Source organism: Aedes albopictus, chromosome 1 (assembly GCF_035046485.1).
Source record: "Aedes albopictus strain Foshan chromosome 1, AalbF5, whole genome shotgun sequence".
NCBI classification, from domain to species: domain Eukaryota; kingdom Metazoa; phylum Arthropoda; class Insecta; order Diptera; family Culicidae; genus Aedes; species Aedes albopictus.
Genome location: NC_085136.1, coordinates 218,883,828 through 218,903,692, shown reverse-complemented (window position 1 = coordinate 218,903,692; position 19,865 = coordinate 218,883,828). Strand labels below are relative to the sequence as shown.

Here is a 19,865-nt window from a genome sequence, read left to right as displayed (position 1 = left end):
AAGACTTCGAGGAAATTAGAAGTGCGCGGCGCGTTAAAATCCGACATTGTTAGCAAGTTTGTTAGTAGCTTATTCTAAATTGTTAGTTGGAAGATTTTAAAACTAAGTGTTAATAAAAAGGCGATTAGAGGGTGCTGTGCGGAGAATTAAAACCGAGCGCGTTTAAGGGGAGTACGCAATTCGGAGTTGGAAAAAGGCCAAGGTCGGCCTTTTTCCGTTTATTAAGGCAAATTCGGGGATTGTATCTCTGGATCATCAGTTGGCAAGGACAAGTGCACCGGAAACCGCTTGCTAGTGGTGATTTTCATCCCGATCCCTGAGCCAGAAATCAGCCCTACGAGTACTCCAGTGGAGACTAGCGTAGAAGAGGGATTCCCGAAGCTAGCACATTGTCCCATTGTGAAAGACCGGCAGAAGTTCCATTGTTCCCTGGAAGTGGCCATTTTGGATACGAAGTACACCTCCATTTTGGTCCCGCCATTGCTCTGCGACGACGCCATTGGAAGCCCGCCAAACCTGCCAAACCGAAGGCCAATCATCACCGTCGGTTCGTTTCCGACCTCCCTGGCATACCACCGAGTGTCACCGAAGGCCAAACACCGCCGTCGGTTCGTTTCCGACCTCCTGGACCTCCAGCCGAAGGTCAGCAAGGGGCCATCATTACCGTCGGTCCGTTTCCGGCCTCCCAAGCATCCGCTCCCGAGAGTCACCGAAGGGCCTGCAGTAGGTTTGTGTCCGACCACCCACAGCATCCGAGAGAAAACCGTAAGTCGCGCTGGTTATTTGTATATTGTAGCATGCATGCGAAAAACCCTTTTAAGAATATTTGTAGAACCTTTAGTTAGGGCAACTAATCGTGATCACGAAGTAGGAAACCATAGGATCCCAAAAGGGGATAATAAAGCCTAATGCCTAATAGTGCGATTAATAAATGTAGCTTTCTCTATTAAAATAGAATTCAAGTTGTACTAGGTTTCACACATTCCGGTTGATTTCGTTATAATTCGATGCAGATTTCTCTAAACTTGAAATTTCTCACCCCTCGTTTCCTGAAATCTTTCCATGGATAGAAGAAGTTAGGTCGGTGTAATCACTAGGCTTCAACCCTGATTGATGAACCCCTCTCCATTCATTCAGTTCATTTAGAGTTTTATGTTGCTTTCTATGCTGCGGAGAATTAGCTGTTCGGTTGTAAACAAATCAGCATAAAACGACCCTGGGAGTTTTCCTATTCTCGTTTGGAGCTAGGGAAGCGTTACGAGGAGTTACAAATTGGCGCCCAACATAAAAGTTAGCATTACATAATTTTGTTTATTTACAATACGGTTGCAAAATCTCTCCGCACCCGTACGAGGGAGGAGAAAACAGAATACTTCTGTTTTGATTTTTGTTTGCGTTCTTTGAACGACAAAAGTCGCGCTTGTGATTCAATAGGTTATCAAATTTACTTTCAGAGACCCCCGGTTGGTCAATCAAATAGGTTATCAAATTCGCGTCGATCGGCCCCTGGTCGAGTAAACAAATTTCGGATTAGTTTTGGTGGCATGTTTATGTTTTAGGAACGATTAGTTTGCATGTTATTTGAAACCAGGCAGTGGAGTTTTCGCGGTTTTTGGAACATTTCGGAGGTAACAAGTGAGCCCTAGAACTACAGAGGCCGTTTTTAAAACCGTCCTGGAGTCCGGTTAAGTCAAATCGTGACTGAGAAGGGTGAGTACTGCTGGATAGAAGAGTGAGTCTGGACAGGGCACAGACGTTGATCTGGCCGTGGTTCGAACACTTGTTACCACCGAAAAGTTGTAAACACCCGAAGCACTCTCAAGCATGGAATCAGAAATAGGAGTGAAATATAGTACTCTTCTGGTCCATCACCTGGAAAAGGAAGAGGTCGAGTTCGAATTAGAGGTTCGGGCTGTACCATTTGAGAAGAATGAAAGCCTAGCTGTTCTTCGAAGACGTTTAAGAGAAAAGCTGAAAAAGGAGAAAGGAGATCACAAGGACGTTGATTTTGAAAACTGTGAGGGTAGAACAGTAGATGGAGAGATCGATCTGATAGACAAGAACGTGAAGGAAATTAGCGATTTTTTGGAGAAAAAGAAAACTTTTGAAGGAGTCAGGGAGGCACTGAGAACACGCCTGGTGCATTACTTCGCCCGGTGTTCGGCTATACAAGCGATCGCGGAGAAAGATGAGGATTTAGAGGATATTGATAAACTTTTAGGTACGATCCGGCAATTATATAGCAACTATTTCACGATCTTCACGCCAATAGACTCGATTCGAAAGGAGGTGATGTTGCAAATCTCGAACTCCTTGACACAGTTACAATTAGGTCAGGCAGGATCATCGAAGGTTCCAAGCGTGTCCAGAGAGACCCAGACGGACGATACAGAAGTAGGAGATCATGAGTTAGATAAACAGAGGAGTAGAAGTTCGGCAGGTAGCCTGGCAAGACGCCAGCTTCGATCGACTTTACAAGATCAGCACTCATCTGGCGGTCACAGCAATAGCATTCCTTTGTCAGGTTTACTATCGAAACAGCGAAGTTCGTATCAACCAGAGCGAGTGTTACGACGAATTAGGCTTTCCGGTACTCACGTTGATTCAGAACCAGTTTCTGATTCTTCGCTCTCCGCTTCCCCACCCAGACGATCGAAGTCCAGACCGCAAAGGTCAAATGCAAGGCGTAGTAGACCCGTTTCTGAGTGGAAGTTGCGATATGATGGTAGAGATGGTGGCCGGGAATTGATGAAGTTCATACGAGAAGTAGAGTTTTTTGCGAAGTCGGAAAATGTTTCGGATGAAGAACTATTCCGATCAGCGATTCACCTCTTTTCAGGTCTGGCTAAACTTTGGTTTATGTCAGGGGTCGAAAATGAGGAATTTAGAACGTGGAAAGAACTGGTAGCGGAAATGAAGAAGGAATTTTTGAGCCCTGATCACGACCACGTAAGCGAGGTCAGAGCGATTGACAGGAAACAAAAATCGAAGGAAAAATTCCAAGATTTTTTCTTCGATATTCAGAAAATCTTCAATTCTCTGACAAAACCCATCTCCGAGAAAAAGAAGTTCGAGATAGTATTTCGGAACCTTAGGGCAGATTATAAAGGCCATGTGGTAGCCGCTCAGGTTGACAACCTCGCAGATCTCAAAACTTTCTGTCGGAAACTTGACGCCACTTTTTGGTTCAAGTATGAAACCCGAAATCAAGATGACCAGGTAGCGAAAACCCGTGCTCAGGTGAGTGAATTAAAAAGTCACCCTAAATCCAAAATGTATGGGGACGGAACCCGCCCTGAGAAAGGGCGAGCTCCACCTAAAGATTCCCGTAAAACGGATGAAGAAAATACTTCAAAGAAGGCTTCACAAGAAGAAAAACCTTCTGAGAAAGGGGCCGTCCCAAAAGGTACCCCTGATGGTTTACAGGTGTTACTGGAAAAGTATAAGCCTCCTCCACCTGGCACTTGCTTTAACTGTCGTTTACCAGGTCATCATCAAGCCGACTGTGACCGTCCCAAGCACAAATTCTGCTATAGGTGTGGATTCTTCAATGCGGATACTAAGTCTTGTCCTTGGTGTGCAAAAAACGCCTAGGCACCCGTCTGGAGGGGCAGATGGTTGCGGACGAAGTTTCGAAACCCCCGAATGATTTAAATTCAAATCTGCTACCGGAAGGCCTTAGAGCAGTAGACAGCGACGAATACATGCACGTTTCCTCGCTGGAGATTAATGAACATTTTTTGAAGATGGTCAACGATGATAGACCATTTGTAAAGGTAGATATTCTAGGTATTCCGCGAGTAGGTTTGTTAGATAGTGGAGCGAGTCGAAGCGTTTTAGGTTCGGGGGCAAATGACCTTATCAAGGCATGCAGATTAAATTTACGACCCGTACAAATAGACATTACAACGGCAAGTGGCCAAAAATTGGATGTTACCGGTTGCGTAGAACTGCCAATCACCTTTGGCGAAGCTACCAAGATTGTCTCAGCTTTAGTAATTCCTTCCGTTAAACGACAACTGATTTTAGGTTCAGATTTCTGGCAGTCGTTTGGGATAGTGCCCACGGTTGTTCCCTCTAATGGGTCTACGTCCGTAGAAGAACTAAACGAACAAGTAGTCGAGTCGATTTTAACGAAAGAGCAGTTAGAAAAATTAGAAGAGGTCAAGAAATTGTTTAAGCCAGCCTTAGACGGTCAACTTGAGACTACTTCGATGATTAATCACCGGATTGAATTGTCGGACGAGGCGAAGAAGCTTCCTCCGGTACGTATTAACCCATTTCCGACATCTCCCATCAGACAAGACAAGATTAACGAAGAGCTCGATTCTCTGCTCCAAAGTGGCATAATTGAAAGGTCGTATAGTGACTGGGCACTACGACTAGTCCCGGTAGAAAAGCCAGATGGCGCGGTTCGGCTTTGTCTAGATGCCCGTAAACTCAATGAGCGTACGGTCAGGGACTCTTACCCTCTCCCTCACGCTGATAGAATTCTGAGTCGACTGGGCCAAAGTCGCTACATCTCTACGATAGACTTATCGAAAGCCTTTTTGCAGGTGCCACTGCATCCGCGATCTCGGAAATATACAGCGTTCTCAGTGTTAGGGAGAGGGCTGTTCCAATTCACTCGTATGCCCTTTGGCTTGGTTAACAGCCCCGCAACCTTGTCGCGGTTGATGGACCGGGTTTTGGGTGGAAGTGAATTGGAACCAAACGTGTTTGTTTATCTCGATGATATCATCGTGGTAAGCAACACGTTTGAAGAGCACCTTGACCGGCTTAAAGAGTTGGCATCTAGATTGAAAGCAGCAAACCTATCGATTAACGTGCAGAAGTCCAAGTTTTGTGTGGCAGAAGTGCCCTATTTGGGGTTCATTCTGGGCCGAAACGGACTTCGTCCCAACCCCGACCGAATCGAGGCCATTATGAACTTTGAAAGACCGAAATCTCTTCGGGCCTTGCGAAGATTTTTAGGAATGAGCAACTATTATAGGCGATTCATTGCCTCATTCAGTGAAATTGTTCGCCCTTTGACAGACCTCCTTAAGGACCACCCAAAATCGGTTAAATGGAACGAAGCCGCGGAGGCTTCCTTTCGGAAGATCAAAGAACTACTAATTAGTGCTCCCATTCTATCCAATCCCGACTTCTCACGGCCATTTAGCATTCACTGTGATGCTAGTGACTCAGCGATTGCCGGGGTGCTAACCCAAACGTACGAAAAGGTCGAAAAACCGGTAGCGTATTTCTCCCAAAAGCTTAGCACGGCTCAACAAAGGTACGCAGCTACCGAAAAAGAGGCCTTGGCAGTCCTGAGTTCCCTGGAGAAGTTCAGGTGTTATATTGAAGGTTCCCGGTTTACTGTCATTACAGACGCGTCAGCTCTAACGTTTATCCTACGTAGTAGTTGGAAGACGTCGTCTAGATTATGTCGGTGGAGCCTAGAGCTCCAAAAACACGACATGGAGATTAAGCACCGCAAGGGAGTCGACAATATTGTCCCCGACGCTCTTTCAAGAGCGGTAGAAGAGCTTCAGGTGCAGGCCGCAAATTCAGACTGGTACAAATATATGTCTCAGAAAGTTCAAGAAGATCCAGAGAGCTTCAAGGACTTTAGAATCGAAAATGGGATCCTTAAAAAGTTCCTAGCAAATCCAGACGATTTCGATTATCGTTTTGAGTGGAAGATTTGCCTTCCTTCAGAGCTGAGGGAGCAGGTTTTATATGAAGAACATGATGAGGCGGTGCATATGGGTTATGAAAAAACCCTGGCCAAGATCCGTAAAAGGTATTACTGGCCACAGATGGCGAAAGACATCAAGGCATACGTCCAAAAGTGCACAATATGCCAAGAAAGTAAGCCAAGTACTCAATCGCAACAACCGATTATGGGGCGACAGCGAGTAACCACTAAACCATTTCAAATCGTGGCACTAGATTACATTCAATCATTACCGAGAAGTAAGTCCGGACACTGTCACCTCTTGATTGTAATGGACCTATTCTCAAAGTACTGCCTACTGTTCCCCGTTCGCAAAATTTCGACACCCTCTGTCATAAAAATTTTGGAAGAAAGCTGGTTTCGTCGGTATGGCGTACCAGAATATTTGATTTCAGATAACGCCTCCTCCTTCCTCTCAAAGGAATTCAAAGCCTTTCTAGAAAAGCACCGTATTCAACACTGGGCCAACTCACGACACCACAGCCAGGCAAACCCCGTGGAGAGGTTGAATCGTACGGTCAATGCCTGTGTACGAACGTACGTAAGGGAAGATCAAACCTTGTGGGACAGTCGAATCTCAGATGTAGAATACGTCTTAAACACCACACCTCACAGCTCAACTGGATTTTCACCATATAAAACCATATTTGGACACGAAATCGTAGGTAGAGGGGACGAGCATAGAGTGGACAGAGATGAGGAAGACGTTTCGGATACAGAAAGGCTGAAAAACAAATTGAAATTAGATCAATCTATTCGAGATCTCGTGATTAAAAATCTACAAAAACAATACGAGAAAAACTCACAACATTACAATTTGCGCCGTAGAAAATTTGCACCTGTGTATGAAGGGCCCATATAGCCGAGGCGGTAAACGCACGGGTATTCAGCATGACCATGCTGAGGGTGACGGGTTCGATTCCCGGTCGGTCCAGGATCTTTTCGTAAAGGAAATTTCCTTGACTTCCTTGGGCATAGAGTATCTTCGTGCCTGCCACACGATATACACATGCAAAATGGTCATTGGCAGAGGAAGCTCTCAGTTAATAACTGTGGAAGTGCTCATAGAACACTAAGCTGAGAAGCAGGCTTTGTCCCAGTGAGGACGTTACGCCAAGAAGAAGAAGAAGAAGAAGAAGTATGAAGTTGGCCAACAGGTGTACAAGAGGAATTTTAAACAATCCTCCGCGATTGACAAATTCAATGCCAAACTAGCCCCATGCTACGTTCCTTGCACAGTTAAAGCGCGGGTGGGTACCAGCTCCTATGAGGTGATAGATGACTCAGGAAAGTCCTTGGGTATCTTCTCCGCTGCCGACTTGAAACCACGTACCTGAAAAGAAAAGAGAAAAGTAGACGATTACCAGCTGGGTTCGAGGGATTTTGGTCAATGAAAATTGACGTAATTAGTAGAAACACTTAGCTGAAAAGGTAAACAACGTCCTGGTACTGCAGACCGGGCAAAACACTGATAGGAAGCAAATCTGAAAAAGAAGAAAACAGAAATCAACAATTGTTATTGTCGCGAATGAGCAGATAGATCAGAAGCATTGGTAGGTGATATACTTACAACAAGGCAGAATTTTCTTGTCCCTCGGAAAGTTTCAATGGTTGAAGTTCCAACAAACACGAAAATGCCATCAAAACCGATTAATGGACAAATTAACCAGAACTTTAACCCGTTTACGAGCGCTCGAACGATAGAAATTTTCCGCGGACCGACGAAATTCGAGACAAGTTGTTTATGTAGTCTGACAGTTAGTCAGAAGAGAGCAAAGAGTTCATTCAATGACAATTCGTTTGACAGCAAGAGAGTTCATCGATTCATTTTTACACTTCCCGAGTAGGAAGAGATGACTAAGAGGAGATGAAATAAAACCCAGTATGAGAAGTAAAATTTGTTTTTACCTAGGGTAAAAAGGTTTTTATAAGACTTCAACTGGTAGAATTAATTCAGATTTGATTTATTACTTTTCTTTCACCCGGACGGAGGGGTATTGTAACCGTTGGTTTCAAAGTAAGGCATTGGCTTTGCCAAGTGCATATGGCGAGCGTACCTCCTTTCAAATACACCGTGCCCATTGAGAACAAGTACCGCCACCTAGGTGTGAATTATTATGAATTCATTTTCTAAACATTTATTAGGTCAACTAAATTTACACTAATACACGGAAACTCCAATGTTCGAAAAATACATAATTCTCGGGATGAGTTAAAGAGGGCAGGTCAATCCATACACGGAGCCTAGGAGTTATTCCGATTTGACGGATTCCATCTTTCTGGCTCAAGACTTCGAGGAAATTAGAAGTGCGCGGCGCGTTAAAATCCGACATTGTTAGCAAGTTTGTTAGTAGCTTATTCTAAATTGTTAGTTGGAAGATTTTAAAACTAAGTGTTAATAAAAAGGCGATTAGAGGGTGCTGTGCGGAGAATTAAAACCGAGCGCGTTTAAGGGGAGTACGCAATTCGGAGTTGGAAAAAGGCCAAGGTCGGCCTTTTTCCGTTTATTAAGGCAAATTCGGGGATTGTATCTCTGGATCATCAGTTGGCAAGGACAAGTGCACCGGAAACCGCTTGCTAGTGGTGATTTTCATCCCGATCCCTGAGCCAGAAATCAGCCCTACGAGTACTCCAGTGGAGACTAGCGTAGAAGAGGGATTCCCGAAGCTAGCACATTGTCCCATTGTGAAAGACCGGCAGAAGTTCCATTGTTCCCTGGAAGTGGCCATTTTGGATACGAAGTACACCTCCATTTTGGTCCCGCCATTGCTCTGCGACGACGCCATTGGAAGCCCGCCAAACCTGCCAAACCGAAGGCCAATCATCACCGTCGGTTCGTTTCCGACCTCCCTGGCATACCACCGAGTGTCACCGAAGGCCAAACACCGCCGTCGGTTCGTTTCCGACCTCCTGGACCTCCAGCCGAAGGTCAGCAAGGGGCCATCATTACCGTCGGTCCGTTTCCGGCCTCCCAAGCATCCGCTCCCGAGAGTCACCGAAGGGCCTGCAGTAGGTTTGTGTCCGACCACCCACAGCATCCGAGAGAAAACCGTAAGTCGCGCTGGTTATTTGTATATTGTAGCATGCATGCGAAAAACCCTTTTAAGAATATTTGTAGAACCTTTAGTTAGGGCAACTAATCGTGATCACGAAGTAGGAAACCATAGGATCCCAAAAGGGGATAATAAAGCCTAATGCCTAATAGTGCGATTAATAAATGTAGCTTTCTCTATTAAAATAGAATTCAAGTTGTACTAGGTTTCACACATTCCGGTTGATTTCGTTATAATTCGATGCAGATTTCTCTAAACTTGAAATTTCTCACCCCTCGTTTCCTGAAATCTTTCCATGGATAGAAGAAGTTAGGTCGGTGTAATCACTAGGCTTCAACCCTGATTGATGAACCCCTCTCCATTCATTCAGTTCATTTAGAGTTTTATGTTGCTTTCTATGCTGCGGAGAATTAGCTGTTCGGTTGTAAACAAATCAGCATAAAACGACCCTGGGAGTTTTCCTATTCTCGTTTGGAGCTAGGGAAGCGTTACGAGGAGTTACATACCAGCAAATTGCTGTGCTTTACGGTGTATAGTTTTGGAAACACTGTTGCACTCTATTTGTTTTAAGACGATTCAAATTGGAAATTTTGTGATTCTATATCCCACCGGTAGATGGTATATGCGGTATATGTATTTAATATGCACTCAATGAGTAATGACGAGTGAAAACAAAATAAACAATTTCTACGAATAAACAAATCAGTATTGTGGCAGGAAATTCGAGTACAATATATACAATACATCTGGAAATATTCACTATTTGTACTCAGAAAAAGAATAATAATTCTGACGAGACATCGATAACACTTCAACGCTATGGAAAATTTGCCACAGAAGTGCCTGGCGCCTAATTGCAGCTCAACGATAGATCAACCGGAAATCAGCTTCTTCGATTTTCCCAGTAAAGGGAACCGCGACCTGATACGATCGTGGAACAAAGCCTTGGGATTCCGTGCCAACTGCAAACACATCCCGGATCCGAAGGTGTGCGAACGGCACTTCCAACCGGAGGAACTAGATCGTAACGTGATACCGGTGGCATTCGCCCGGCCAGGTGTTGTACCCTCCTGGGTAGATTTAGAGTCGACTGGGGAGGAGGGAGAACAGGGATCTAGCTACTGCCGGTTATGTGCGAAACTAGAACGGCAACCAATGGAGAATAGTGTGGACAAGTTGATGCAGTGCAGCGAAACAGCCAAACTGCTAGAAATTTGCTTGCAATCAAGCCTAGGGTACGATATGCTTCCGAGTGAGGTGTGCAACACGTGTGCATGCATGATGAAGTCCTGGATTAAGTTTGTGAAGACTTGTAGGGCGGCGCAGTACAAGTTGATCAAGTTATCAGGAGTGATTAAACATGATGGAGAGGAAGAAACAACGATGTCGGAGACAGAAGCAGTCGTTACAACAAACATCAAAAGAGAACTGAGGGAATCCAATGAACTTCCAGCGAATGGTTTACTGATTGGACTCGAAGTGGATGTTAAAAGCCAAGAAGCACACTATGATATGGATGAAGCTGTGGAGTTCGAAAACGATGTGTCAGCGACTGTTGAAAAACACGATAACGAGCATCCTGATGTGAATGTAAAGATGGAGCCTTGTGATACAAACGACGACTCGGATTTTGATGCCACAAATGATTACGTTGCAGATGCGGAGAGTAACTTTGAAATGGATGAAGATGATGACGATGAGTATGTTCCAGAAGGGAAGTATAAGGGTAAATTAGGGGACAACAAAGCATTGAAACATGAAATCAACGAAGAGAACCAAGTCGAAGAAAACCCAAAGAGAAAACGCGGTCGACCTAGGAAACATGAGCCTCGTCCTCCCAGAGAGCCTCGAAAACCCAAAGAGAAGCGGGACAAAAGTGACAAGCCGGCTTCACTGTGTAAGCAAGTTTGCCAAGTCTGCGGCAAAATTCTTTCCAACAGTGCCTCGTTCAGCGTCCACATGTTGATGCACACGCAGCAGAAAGATGTCGTATGTCCGATTTGCGGCAAGCGGTTCTATATCAAGCAACAGCTTAAGGTTCACGTAGAGTCCATCCACGAGAAGAAGGACTTTGTGTGCAACATCTGTGGACTGAAGTGTCGCTGGCAAAAGAGCCTTCGCAGACACATGCTGCTGCATGACGAAAACCCTTACAAACATAAGTGCACCTACTGTGACAAAGCCTTCTCGAGACCTAACCAGTTGCGGCATCATGTCATGAAGCACACGGGAGACCGGGTGTATTGCGATATCTGCGGTGCAGACTACAGGTAGGTGACTTGGCGATTTGTACCTGCAAACCATTATCCTGATCCAAGTATTTATTTTTAGATTCAACTACATGTTGACGCAACACAAAATACGGAAGCATGGAATTGTAATCGAAGGCGTGCAGCTGTATAAGCAGAGCGCACGAAGAAAGAAAAGCGAAGGAGGAAACCAGCTCACCAGTGCCATATGCAATCGTGTCGTTCAGCAAGCCGAAGCACAAGTTCAGCCATTGGTGCATTCTTCCATAACCATAGAACCTATGACCTTTTCTGAACATGACCGTATTGAGCATAGCGACCAAACACATGTCTCGGATTTAGGAAGTCCCGTCGCAACTGACCCATCGTTCGAAACGATTGGATCCTCCGACGATACGACATCAAATGCTCAAGGTGACAATCACCTGAGAGAATCCAGTGGAACAACTCAACTAAATATGTCCACATCGTCGGGACTGTTAGACTTTCAAGCGATTGGTAGACAATAAAATCAATATAGTAAGATCAACATGAATCGAAGAAGCGATCACGTTAAATGATAATTTGTTATTCAAGATATATTAAGAGTGAAGTGATAAATCACATGGCCACGGTTACTGCAAGTTGAACTATTATTATTAGCACTTCTCTGTAATCAGCTGCTTATGATCTGAATGTGGGTTTGACACATACTATTTATTGATTGGTTTCACCTTTAACCTTTATTACACCCATTTGAAGAGCCTTCTCCAACAAAAAACAAAGCAACAACTCTATCACAGTTCGCCCCTTTCGACCTTATCGAGGAACCCCTTGCAGCATCGCACACACTGCACGTAGCATTGCTCGAATCCTTCGCTTCCCTGATCGTAGTACGGGTCGCGAATGATCTTCCCCGGGGCGTCCGTATCGTAATCGCCCAACAGCAGGTGCTTCGCCTTGGATCCCTTCGGGGCGCGACTTTTCAGATCGGACATGTTCTCCTGGTCCATCCCGAAGATGTAGTCGTAGTGGTCAAAGTCCTTCTTGGTGATCTGCCGGGCGCGGTTATCGTAGGGCAGGTCGTGCTTCTTCATGGTGGCCAGCGCCCGGTGGTCCGGCTGGTTTCCTACGTGCCACCCACCGATGGCAGCGCTGTCCACCTCCCACTGATCGGCGACGCCGGCGTCAGCGATTGTCTTCAGGAACACCGCTTCCGCTATCGGCGAGCGGCAGATGTTGCCTGGACAATGGACAATGGGGCTTGATTAGATTGTTTTAATCAATAAAATAGGATGCGATTCTTACCGAGACAGATAAAAAGAGCCTTTTTCGTGTCAGCCATTTGGACGTTGAGGACTATGCTAGTCGGTAAATAAGCAGAGTAATAATGCACTTGAAAAAGGTTAAAATCGAAATCAGACAACACAAATCAGGCAATGTTATGGGTTCCCAACCAATTTGAATACACGGTTCATCGTCATTTTATACATATTAAAAATAAAAACTAGGAGTGGGTAATGTCTGAGACATAACCGCAATGTTGACGTAGGACAAAGGCTGGAACGACTTTTATATTCTCATAATACAATGTTTGTTGTTATGATAATACAAATGGGTGGACTGATGTGTTGAGTAAAGTTGTTGTGTGATCGATCGCTTTCGCTGAACGCATTCATAACCCAACAATCATTTTTGTTGTATAAGAGTAAAACAAATCACTCTTAAGTTAACTTAAGCTCAAGAAGCTGTTATTCTGCTTGTTCGGTTACTTGGGAAGATTTTGACTAGTTCAAGAGTTATTTCGTTTTGAAGAGAAATGATCAATTTACTCTTCTACGAGAGAATTTTCAACGAGCGGATAAAATTATTAGATAATTGAACGGCGTTAGATAGATCCTTTTAATTGAAGATTAACGTGAAACTCTTTCAATAATACGTTGTTTTCATCTGGGAAGAACATATTAGTGGCCGACTTCACTATTGCTGAACTACCAAGCTTTCAGTCTGTCGCTTTTAATTACCGAAACATAACTCTTGAGAAATCATTTTCGCTGATCCTGGAAAAGATCGTTTATAAAACGGAAGATTTTTGCAAGACAATTATTGCATGAATTCATCACGCAATGCGAGTTGATTTTACTCATACTGAATGCGGCCGTTTGCTGTCGTGGATGAGATTTCTGGTGCTGCCATCACGATAGGCGAGAGTCATCGCTGAGCTTGTGTGCAGCTGCCTAGCTGGGAGGTGACATCTCCCTTCTCCTTGACTGATCCAAGGAAAATGACGAAAGTTAACAGAGGAAACAGCTGTTATGCCCCTAGATTAGCAGATGAAGCTCCTCCCATTCGGCGGGCTTTCCAGTTTATTCCGTTTGCATGACCCGCCCACATTGTGTCAGACGCTTTAAACGACTAATCAACCGTTCTTTGAGACAATTTCTGATCGAACGGATGAACTAACCGAAGTATTGAAAAGTTAACATCATTTTAATTCGATAAATATTAGAACGAAACAATGTTTCAGGCACAATTTGTCCGAATAAGATACTAGAACAATTAGAACAGTTAGAGGCCGGCTATACTGTTGCTAAGTTTTCAGTCTTTTGCTTTTAATTATCCGATTCATAATTCTGGAGGAATCATTTTCGATGGTCCTGAAAAGGACCTTTTAAATAATAGAAGATTTCGGCAAGACAATTGAAAATTATCCGCACTGAATGCTGGAAGCCGTCGAAAACTGCCATCGCTTACTGCCGTGGATGAGATTCCTGGTTCTATCAGCTAAATAGCTGAGAGTCGTCGCAGGATTGGTGCGCAGCTGCGGAGGTGACATTCATTCCCTTTGACTGATCCAACGAAAATGACGGAAGAAAACAGAGGTCACTGCTTTTATTCCCCTTGATTAGCAGATTAGGCTCCTCCCATTTGGCTGGCTTTCCAGGTTATTTCGTTTGCATGACCCACCCCGAATGCTCCAGACGCATCAAGCAACTAATCAACCGAGAAATGAGCAAATTTTCATAGAACGGATAGAGTAATCAAAATATTGGATAATTTCGATCAGTTTAATTCGAAAAATGTTCAAACTAATTTTAATTAAACAATGTTTCACGCAAAATAGTCCGGATAGAATAATGCGCTGTTAAATTCCGGGTGGAACCATTAGGCCATTAGTGACCGGCTTCATCATTATTGCTGGGCCACCAAGTATTCAATCTTTCACTTTTCAGTTGCATTACACTTTTCTCGTTCGATGGAATGAAATTAGCTGATTCACAAACTCTTAAGGAATAATTAACGGTGGTCCTGAACATGACCACCTGAACATTTGACGAGTTTAGGAACGAAATGGCATGAATTTACCATGCCACGCAATGCGGGTTGGTTTTCTGCGTGCTGAATGATAAACGCCACCGAAAACTGGACCGCCGCTTGCTGCCGCGGATTAGAATAATGACCAGTTTCACTATTGCTGGCAACGATGCTCTGTCTTTTGCTTTTTGGTTGCACTACATCTCGATTGATGTTGGAAATTATCCAATTAACTCTTGAAGAATCATTTTCGATGGTCCTGAAAAGGACCGGTTTGAATAATGGATGATTTTGATTCATTCACCATGCCACGCAATGCGTGTTGGTTTTCTCTGCGGAGTGCGGAGAATGCTGGACGCCGTCGAAAATTGGCCCACCGCTCCGCTGCCGTGGATGCGATTCCAAGTGCTATCATCAGCACGATAGCCGAGAGTAGTCGCTGGGTTGTTGTGCTGCTGCCTTGCTGGAGGTGACATCCACCTCCAATCTCCTTGACTGATCCAACGAAAATGACGAAAGAAAACAGAGAACAATGCTTTTATACCCCTAGATTAGCAGATGAAGCACCTCCCATTTGGCTGGCTTTGCAGTTTATTCCGTTTGCATGCTACAGACGCTTCAAACGATTAATCAACCAAGAAATGAGAAAATTTTCATTGAACGGCTGAAGTAACCAAAATATCGGATGGTTGAACCACACTTTTCTCGTTCGATGGAATGAAATTATCTGATTCACAACTCTTGAGGAATAATTTTTGGTGTTTCTGTAAAAGACCGTTTGATTAATTGACGATTTTAGGGAAGAAGTGGCATGAATTCACCATGCCACGCAAGGTGTGTTGGTTTTCTCAGTGCTGAATGATGGACGCCACCTGAAACTGCCCCGCCGCTTGCTGCCGTGGATGAGATTAATCACCGGCTTCACTCTTGCTGGCAACGAAGTACACCTTTCTCGATCGAGGGTGGAAATTTCTTCAATTAACTCTTGAGGAATCACTTTCGATGGTCCTGAAAAGGACCGTTTGAATAATGGACGAATTTGATGAATTCATCATGCCACGCAATGCGTGTTGGATTTCTCCGCGCTCAATACTAGGCGCCGCCGAAAACTCGCCCGCCGCTTGCTGCCGTGGATTAGATTCCTGGTGCTATCAACCGAGAGTCATCGCAGTCGATGTGTGGCTGCTTGCTGGAGATGACATCCTACCTCCTTGGCCGATCCAACGTAAATGAAGACAGAAAACAGAGGACACAGCTTTTATACCCCTAGATTAGCATATGAAGCTCCTCCCATTCGGCTGGCTTTTCAGTTAATTTCGTTTGCATGACCCGCCCCTCATGCTCCAGACGCATCAAACGATTACTCAACCGAGAAATGAGAAAATTTCCATTGAACGGATAATGTATCCAAAATATTAGATGATTTAGATCATTTTAATTTGGAAAATGTTAGAATTGAAACATTTTTCACGCAAAATGGTCCGGATATGATAATGCGTTGCCAAAGTCCGGGTGGAACAATTAGGCGTCATAATTGTTGCTGACTGAGTCACCAAGCATTCAATAATTCACTTTTCGGTTATACTACAGTTTTCCCGTTCGTTGGAATGAAATTATCCGATTCACAGCTCTCGAAAAATCTTTTTCGATGGTCCTTAAAAGGACCGTTTGGATAATGAATAATTCTAGGAAGAAAATTAAATGAATTCACTATGCCACTATGCGTGTTTGTTTTCTCCGCACTAAATGCTGAACGCCGTCGAAAACTGGCCCCCCGCTTGCTGCCGAGGATGCGATTAATGACCGGCTTCACTCTTGCTGAGAAACGATGCTCTGTCCTTGCTTTGCACTACACCTTTCTCGATCGAGGGTGGAAATTTATCCAATTAACTCTTGAGAAATCATTTTCGATGGTCCTGAAAAGGACCGTTTGAATAATGGACGATTTTGATGAATTTACAATGCCACGCAATTCGTGTTGGTTTTCTCCGCGCTCAACGCTAGACGCCATCGAAAACTGGCCCGCCGCTTGCTGCCGTGAATGAGATTCCCGGTGCTATCAGTACGATAGCCGAGTGTCGTCGCTGAGTCGATGTGCCGCTGCCCAGCTCGAGGTGTCACCTCGACGGTGGTCGAAATGGAACTGACGAACAGCTCTCGCATGATCGCATTCCTTCCTGCATCGTAGGTAGTTGCCCCCACGATGCGCACCAATCAGAGAGCGTTGGTAGACTGAACGAGAAAATTAGTCCGCTACCCATATTTATAGATTTCAGCGATTTCAATGTCTAACTTCAAAACAACTTTTCAACTATTTATCAATGATTTTTAGGTTCACCGAATATTACAAATTGAACGTGGGAGTTTCATCTCTCGGATAACGGGATTTGTTTATCATTTCATTCAGTGGGAAAGATACTGTGAGCGTTTAAAATCTTTCACTCAAACGTAACGCTCTTGGTTTCATAAATTTTGAAATGACACCGGGTATAGAAAACAGAGACGTAGTCCTACGTCAAAATTTAACATTTACATATGAACGACAACTTCGCTCCAACACAGTTCCATAAACTCCTCCATTTGTACTCGTTCTTCTGGTACATGGAAAGCGACACCTTCTTGTAGCAGCACGACATCTGAGCTGACATGATATCGGCCATTCAGTGGATCATAGACACGATATCCCTTCGTATCATCGCAATAGCCAACGAAAATGCCCTTCTCGGATTTCGGGTCGTACTTTCTCGTTTTCGCTTTGGGTACTAACGTCGTCACACTAGGTCCGGCTTCTTGTCGGTCCATGCCTTTTTCGGTGTTCTGTCCTCCAGGGAACGTGTAGGACCTCGGTTGACCACGTGGGCTGCGGTCGAAATAGCTTGCACTGCGTCTTTTCAACCAGCGTGCGGTTCATCCTCTCTACTGCCCCGTTCTGCTCCGGCGTATAGGGACACGTCGTTTGATGTTGGATTCCGTCTAATTCCAACATCCTTTGAAACTGTGCGCTCACGTATTCCCGTCCATTGCCTGAACACAGGATTTTGAGGTTCTTACCTGTCACTCCGCTCTAGACTTGACGGTTTGAGCGCTTCAAGGGCTTGATTTTTGTGCTTCAGGAAATAAACCGCTACCCACTTGCTCGCATCATCCAGAAACGTCATGAAGTAGCGGTTTTCATCTAGCGATGAAACCTCCAATGGCCCGCAGAAGTCGGTACACTCCGACCGCTACTTTCACCAGTTCCTCTGACTTAGACATGCTTCTCGGGAACGGCCGCCTTGCGTGCTTGCCCTCCAGACAGGTAACGCAACGCGCCAACGATCCTCCTGGGAAATCGATTCCGTTTGCAATCCGCTTCAGCTTCTTCAGGCCACCTTCGTGCAGATGCCCAAACCAGATCGCCGCTTTCATCCAGAACTTCGCATTTGTCCTTCATGAAAATATTTAACGGTCTTCCCTATCTTGCAGATAGCACTCACCGATAACAAATTTGTTGCCAGATCCGGGATCCGGAATGCACGCCGCTGACATCAATTCGTCCATCGGTACTGTCCAATACGACGGAAACCTTCGCTACGGCCTGCATGCTGGTATTGTTCGTCGTTCCAACGGTATGCTTTATCTGGCCTTCCTCGATGAACTTCTGATCCAGCTGCGCCATGTGACACGTGGCCCCCGATTTCTGCGACTGTTGCTTCTCCGGGCACTCCGAGCAGCAATGGCCAGTCTTGTTGCAATTGAAGCAGGTCTTCTCGTCACTCGACTTACCAGCCGTTGGTTTGAATCTCCTGGAACCTTGCTTGCTGTATAACGTACCTTCGTTACTGCAACTGGTCGGACTCTGCTCCCTGTTACCTTGTGGTTTGTGCTCACCAGCTCGTCAACGTAGACATGGACGGTTTGACAGTTGACGAGGCGTATCGAAGTGAACTTCCTTGGCAACCCGACTTTCCTTGTCAGGCCGCTGTCTTGAAAGGTTGATTCGAGCTTCTTCGGCACTCGCGGCTTCCCAGCATCCTTCGCGAATGAGGATCATCCACATCGTGAACACCCATTTCGTGTAATTCTCTCAGCCGCGTAGCTGGGACAGAACCTCCGCCAACTCGAGCGCTTCTTGTTTCGGCTGGGGTTCTTTCGCTTCCTCCACTTCCGGCAGCAACGGATTCAGCGACATTTCTACTTCGGGTTTACTGCCTGAGGTTTCTTGAGGTTGAAAAAATCTTCAAGACTACTTCGGGTTCCGGCAACGGTCCTCTTGCTGAGCTCGTAGCCTATAGCAGAGCAACTAGTAAAACAACTGACTTAGTTGAGTACTAGCAATGGAATGAAAATTTTATTGACTATCTTAGTAACTAATAACATGAGTTCATAGCGACGCGAATTACAGAACTACTATGATCGTAACACAATGCAACGAAGCCCGAAAAGAAAAGAGAACTGCGTTTGCTATGCTGAAGATGCCCTAGATGCAGTTCTAGATGCATTTTAAAACTCATGTATACGCTGCTGGAGATGGCCTTAGAGTTTTGTTCCATGTGCCATTCGAGCTTTGAGAACCGCTGCATTTACGTGTGGGAAACTTAAACTATACGTGTGTTGTATTTTAACCTGTCACCGTCCTTGTTTTGTTTGACAACCAATGTAGAAAGTGCAGCCCCAAACACATTAATCGCTTTGATTTTGTTTTTTTAGCAAAAAGTGACGAGAAGTTTAAATCTTCACATAGAAAAGTTTCCGCCAAGCATGGCCACCAGGTGCTGTGTGGTGACCGGCTGTCCAGCATCCAACCAGGACTTTGGCACATTTCTATTTAGCTTTCCAAAGGCGCCGAAACTACGCCAACAGTGGATCGATGCTTTGGGGAAACCGGAAAGCTGGATCGTCCCGGAGCCGGCCTTCATCTGTTGGAGTCACTTCGATAGCCGGGCCATCCAGCAGGATGAATCCGGGTTTCGACGCACGGCGGACGCCGTACCGTCAAAGTATCTGAACAATGGCCAACTGGAGTACAACTCAGACTACTATTGTCGGTTCTGTGCCCGAAGGCTGTTCAGTGAGCTGATGGGTAATAGTATTGACGAGATGAATCGATCGGTTGATGGTAGGAAGTTTCTTGGCCTACTATTACCTGAGGAGGAAAGCTGTGATTTATCCAAGTTGGCATGTGACGAGTGCATCAGGCACATTCAGCTGACGATGAGATTCATTCGAAACTGTGCAAAGGCAACTAAGGAATTGGATGACATTGCCAAATTCCGCTCCGAAAGGAACCTGGTGCCTGCCAAAGAGGAAATCAAAACCGAGCTGGATGAATTTGGAGAAATTCCACTGAACGAGAGTCTCCACTCGGAGGTGAAAATCGAAGCATCGAGCCTAGGAGGCGACGATTTTGCCGACTCAGACGATGAGGATGATGATGATGTTCCGCTGGCAGTGCAGTTCAAACAAGAACTCAAGGAAAATGATTTCAAATGTTCATACTGTTCGTTTAGTAGCAAGAAACGGATTCAACTGTCTAGTCACATGAAGAAGCATCGAGACTTGCTTCCA

The 19,865-nt window shown here is 45.0% G+C and overlaps 3 protein-coding genes across 3 annotated transcripts; 2 read left to right on the top strand and 1 right to left on the bottom strand.

Moving 5' to 3' along the window:
- Nucleotides 1–9,403: 9,403 nt before the first annotated feature.
- LOC115254309 (zinc finger protein ZIPIC-like) lies at nt 9,404–11,582 on the top strand. Its single transcript, XM_029851718.2, has 2 exons — nt 9,404–11,045; nt 11,107–11,582. The coding sequence occupies exons 1-2, from the start codon at nt 9,595–9,597 to the stop codon at nt 11,531–11,533; spliced, it is 1,878 nt and encodes a 625-aa protein (XP_029707578.2). The 5' UTR covers nt 9,404–9,594; the 3' UTR covers nt 11,534–11,582.
- Nucleotides 11,583–11,656: 74 nt separating this feature from the next.
- On the bottom strand, nt 11,657–12,468 carry LOC115254318 (low molecular weight phosphotyrosine protein phosphatase 1). Its single transcript, XM_029851723.2, has 2 exons — nt 12,312–12,468; nt 11,657–12,246 (listed from the first exon to the last, which is right to left on the bottom strand). Exons 1-2 carry the CDS (start codon nt 12,346–12,348, stop codon nt 11,801–11,803), a joined length of 483 nt encoding a protein of 160 aa, XP_029707583.2. The 5' UTR covers nt 12,349–12,468; the 3' UTR covers nt 11,657–11,800.
- Nucleotides 12,469–18,709: 6,241 nt separating this feature from the next.
- LOC134291071 (uncharacterized) lies at nt 18,710–19,859 on the top strand (the record flags this gene model as incomplete). The annotated part of the gene is made up of 2 exons (XM_062858357.1): nt 18,710–18,715; nt 19,008–19,859. Coding segments are annotated over exons 1-2 (858 nt in total), but the record flags the coding sequence as incomplete, so codon positions are not given.
- Nucleotides 19,860–19,865: the final 6 nt, after the last annotated feature.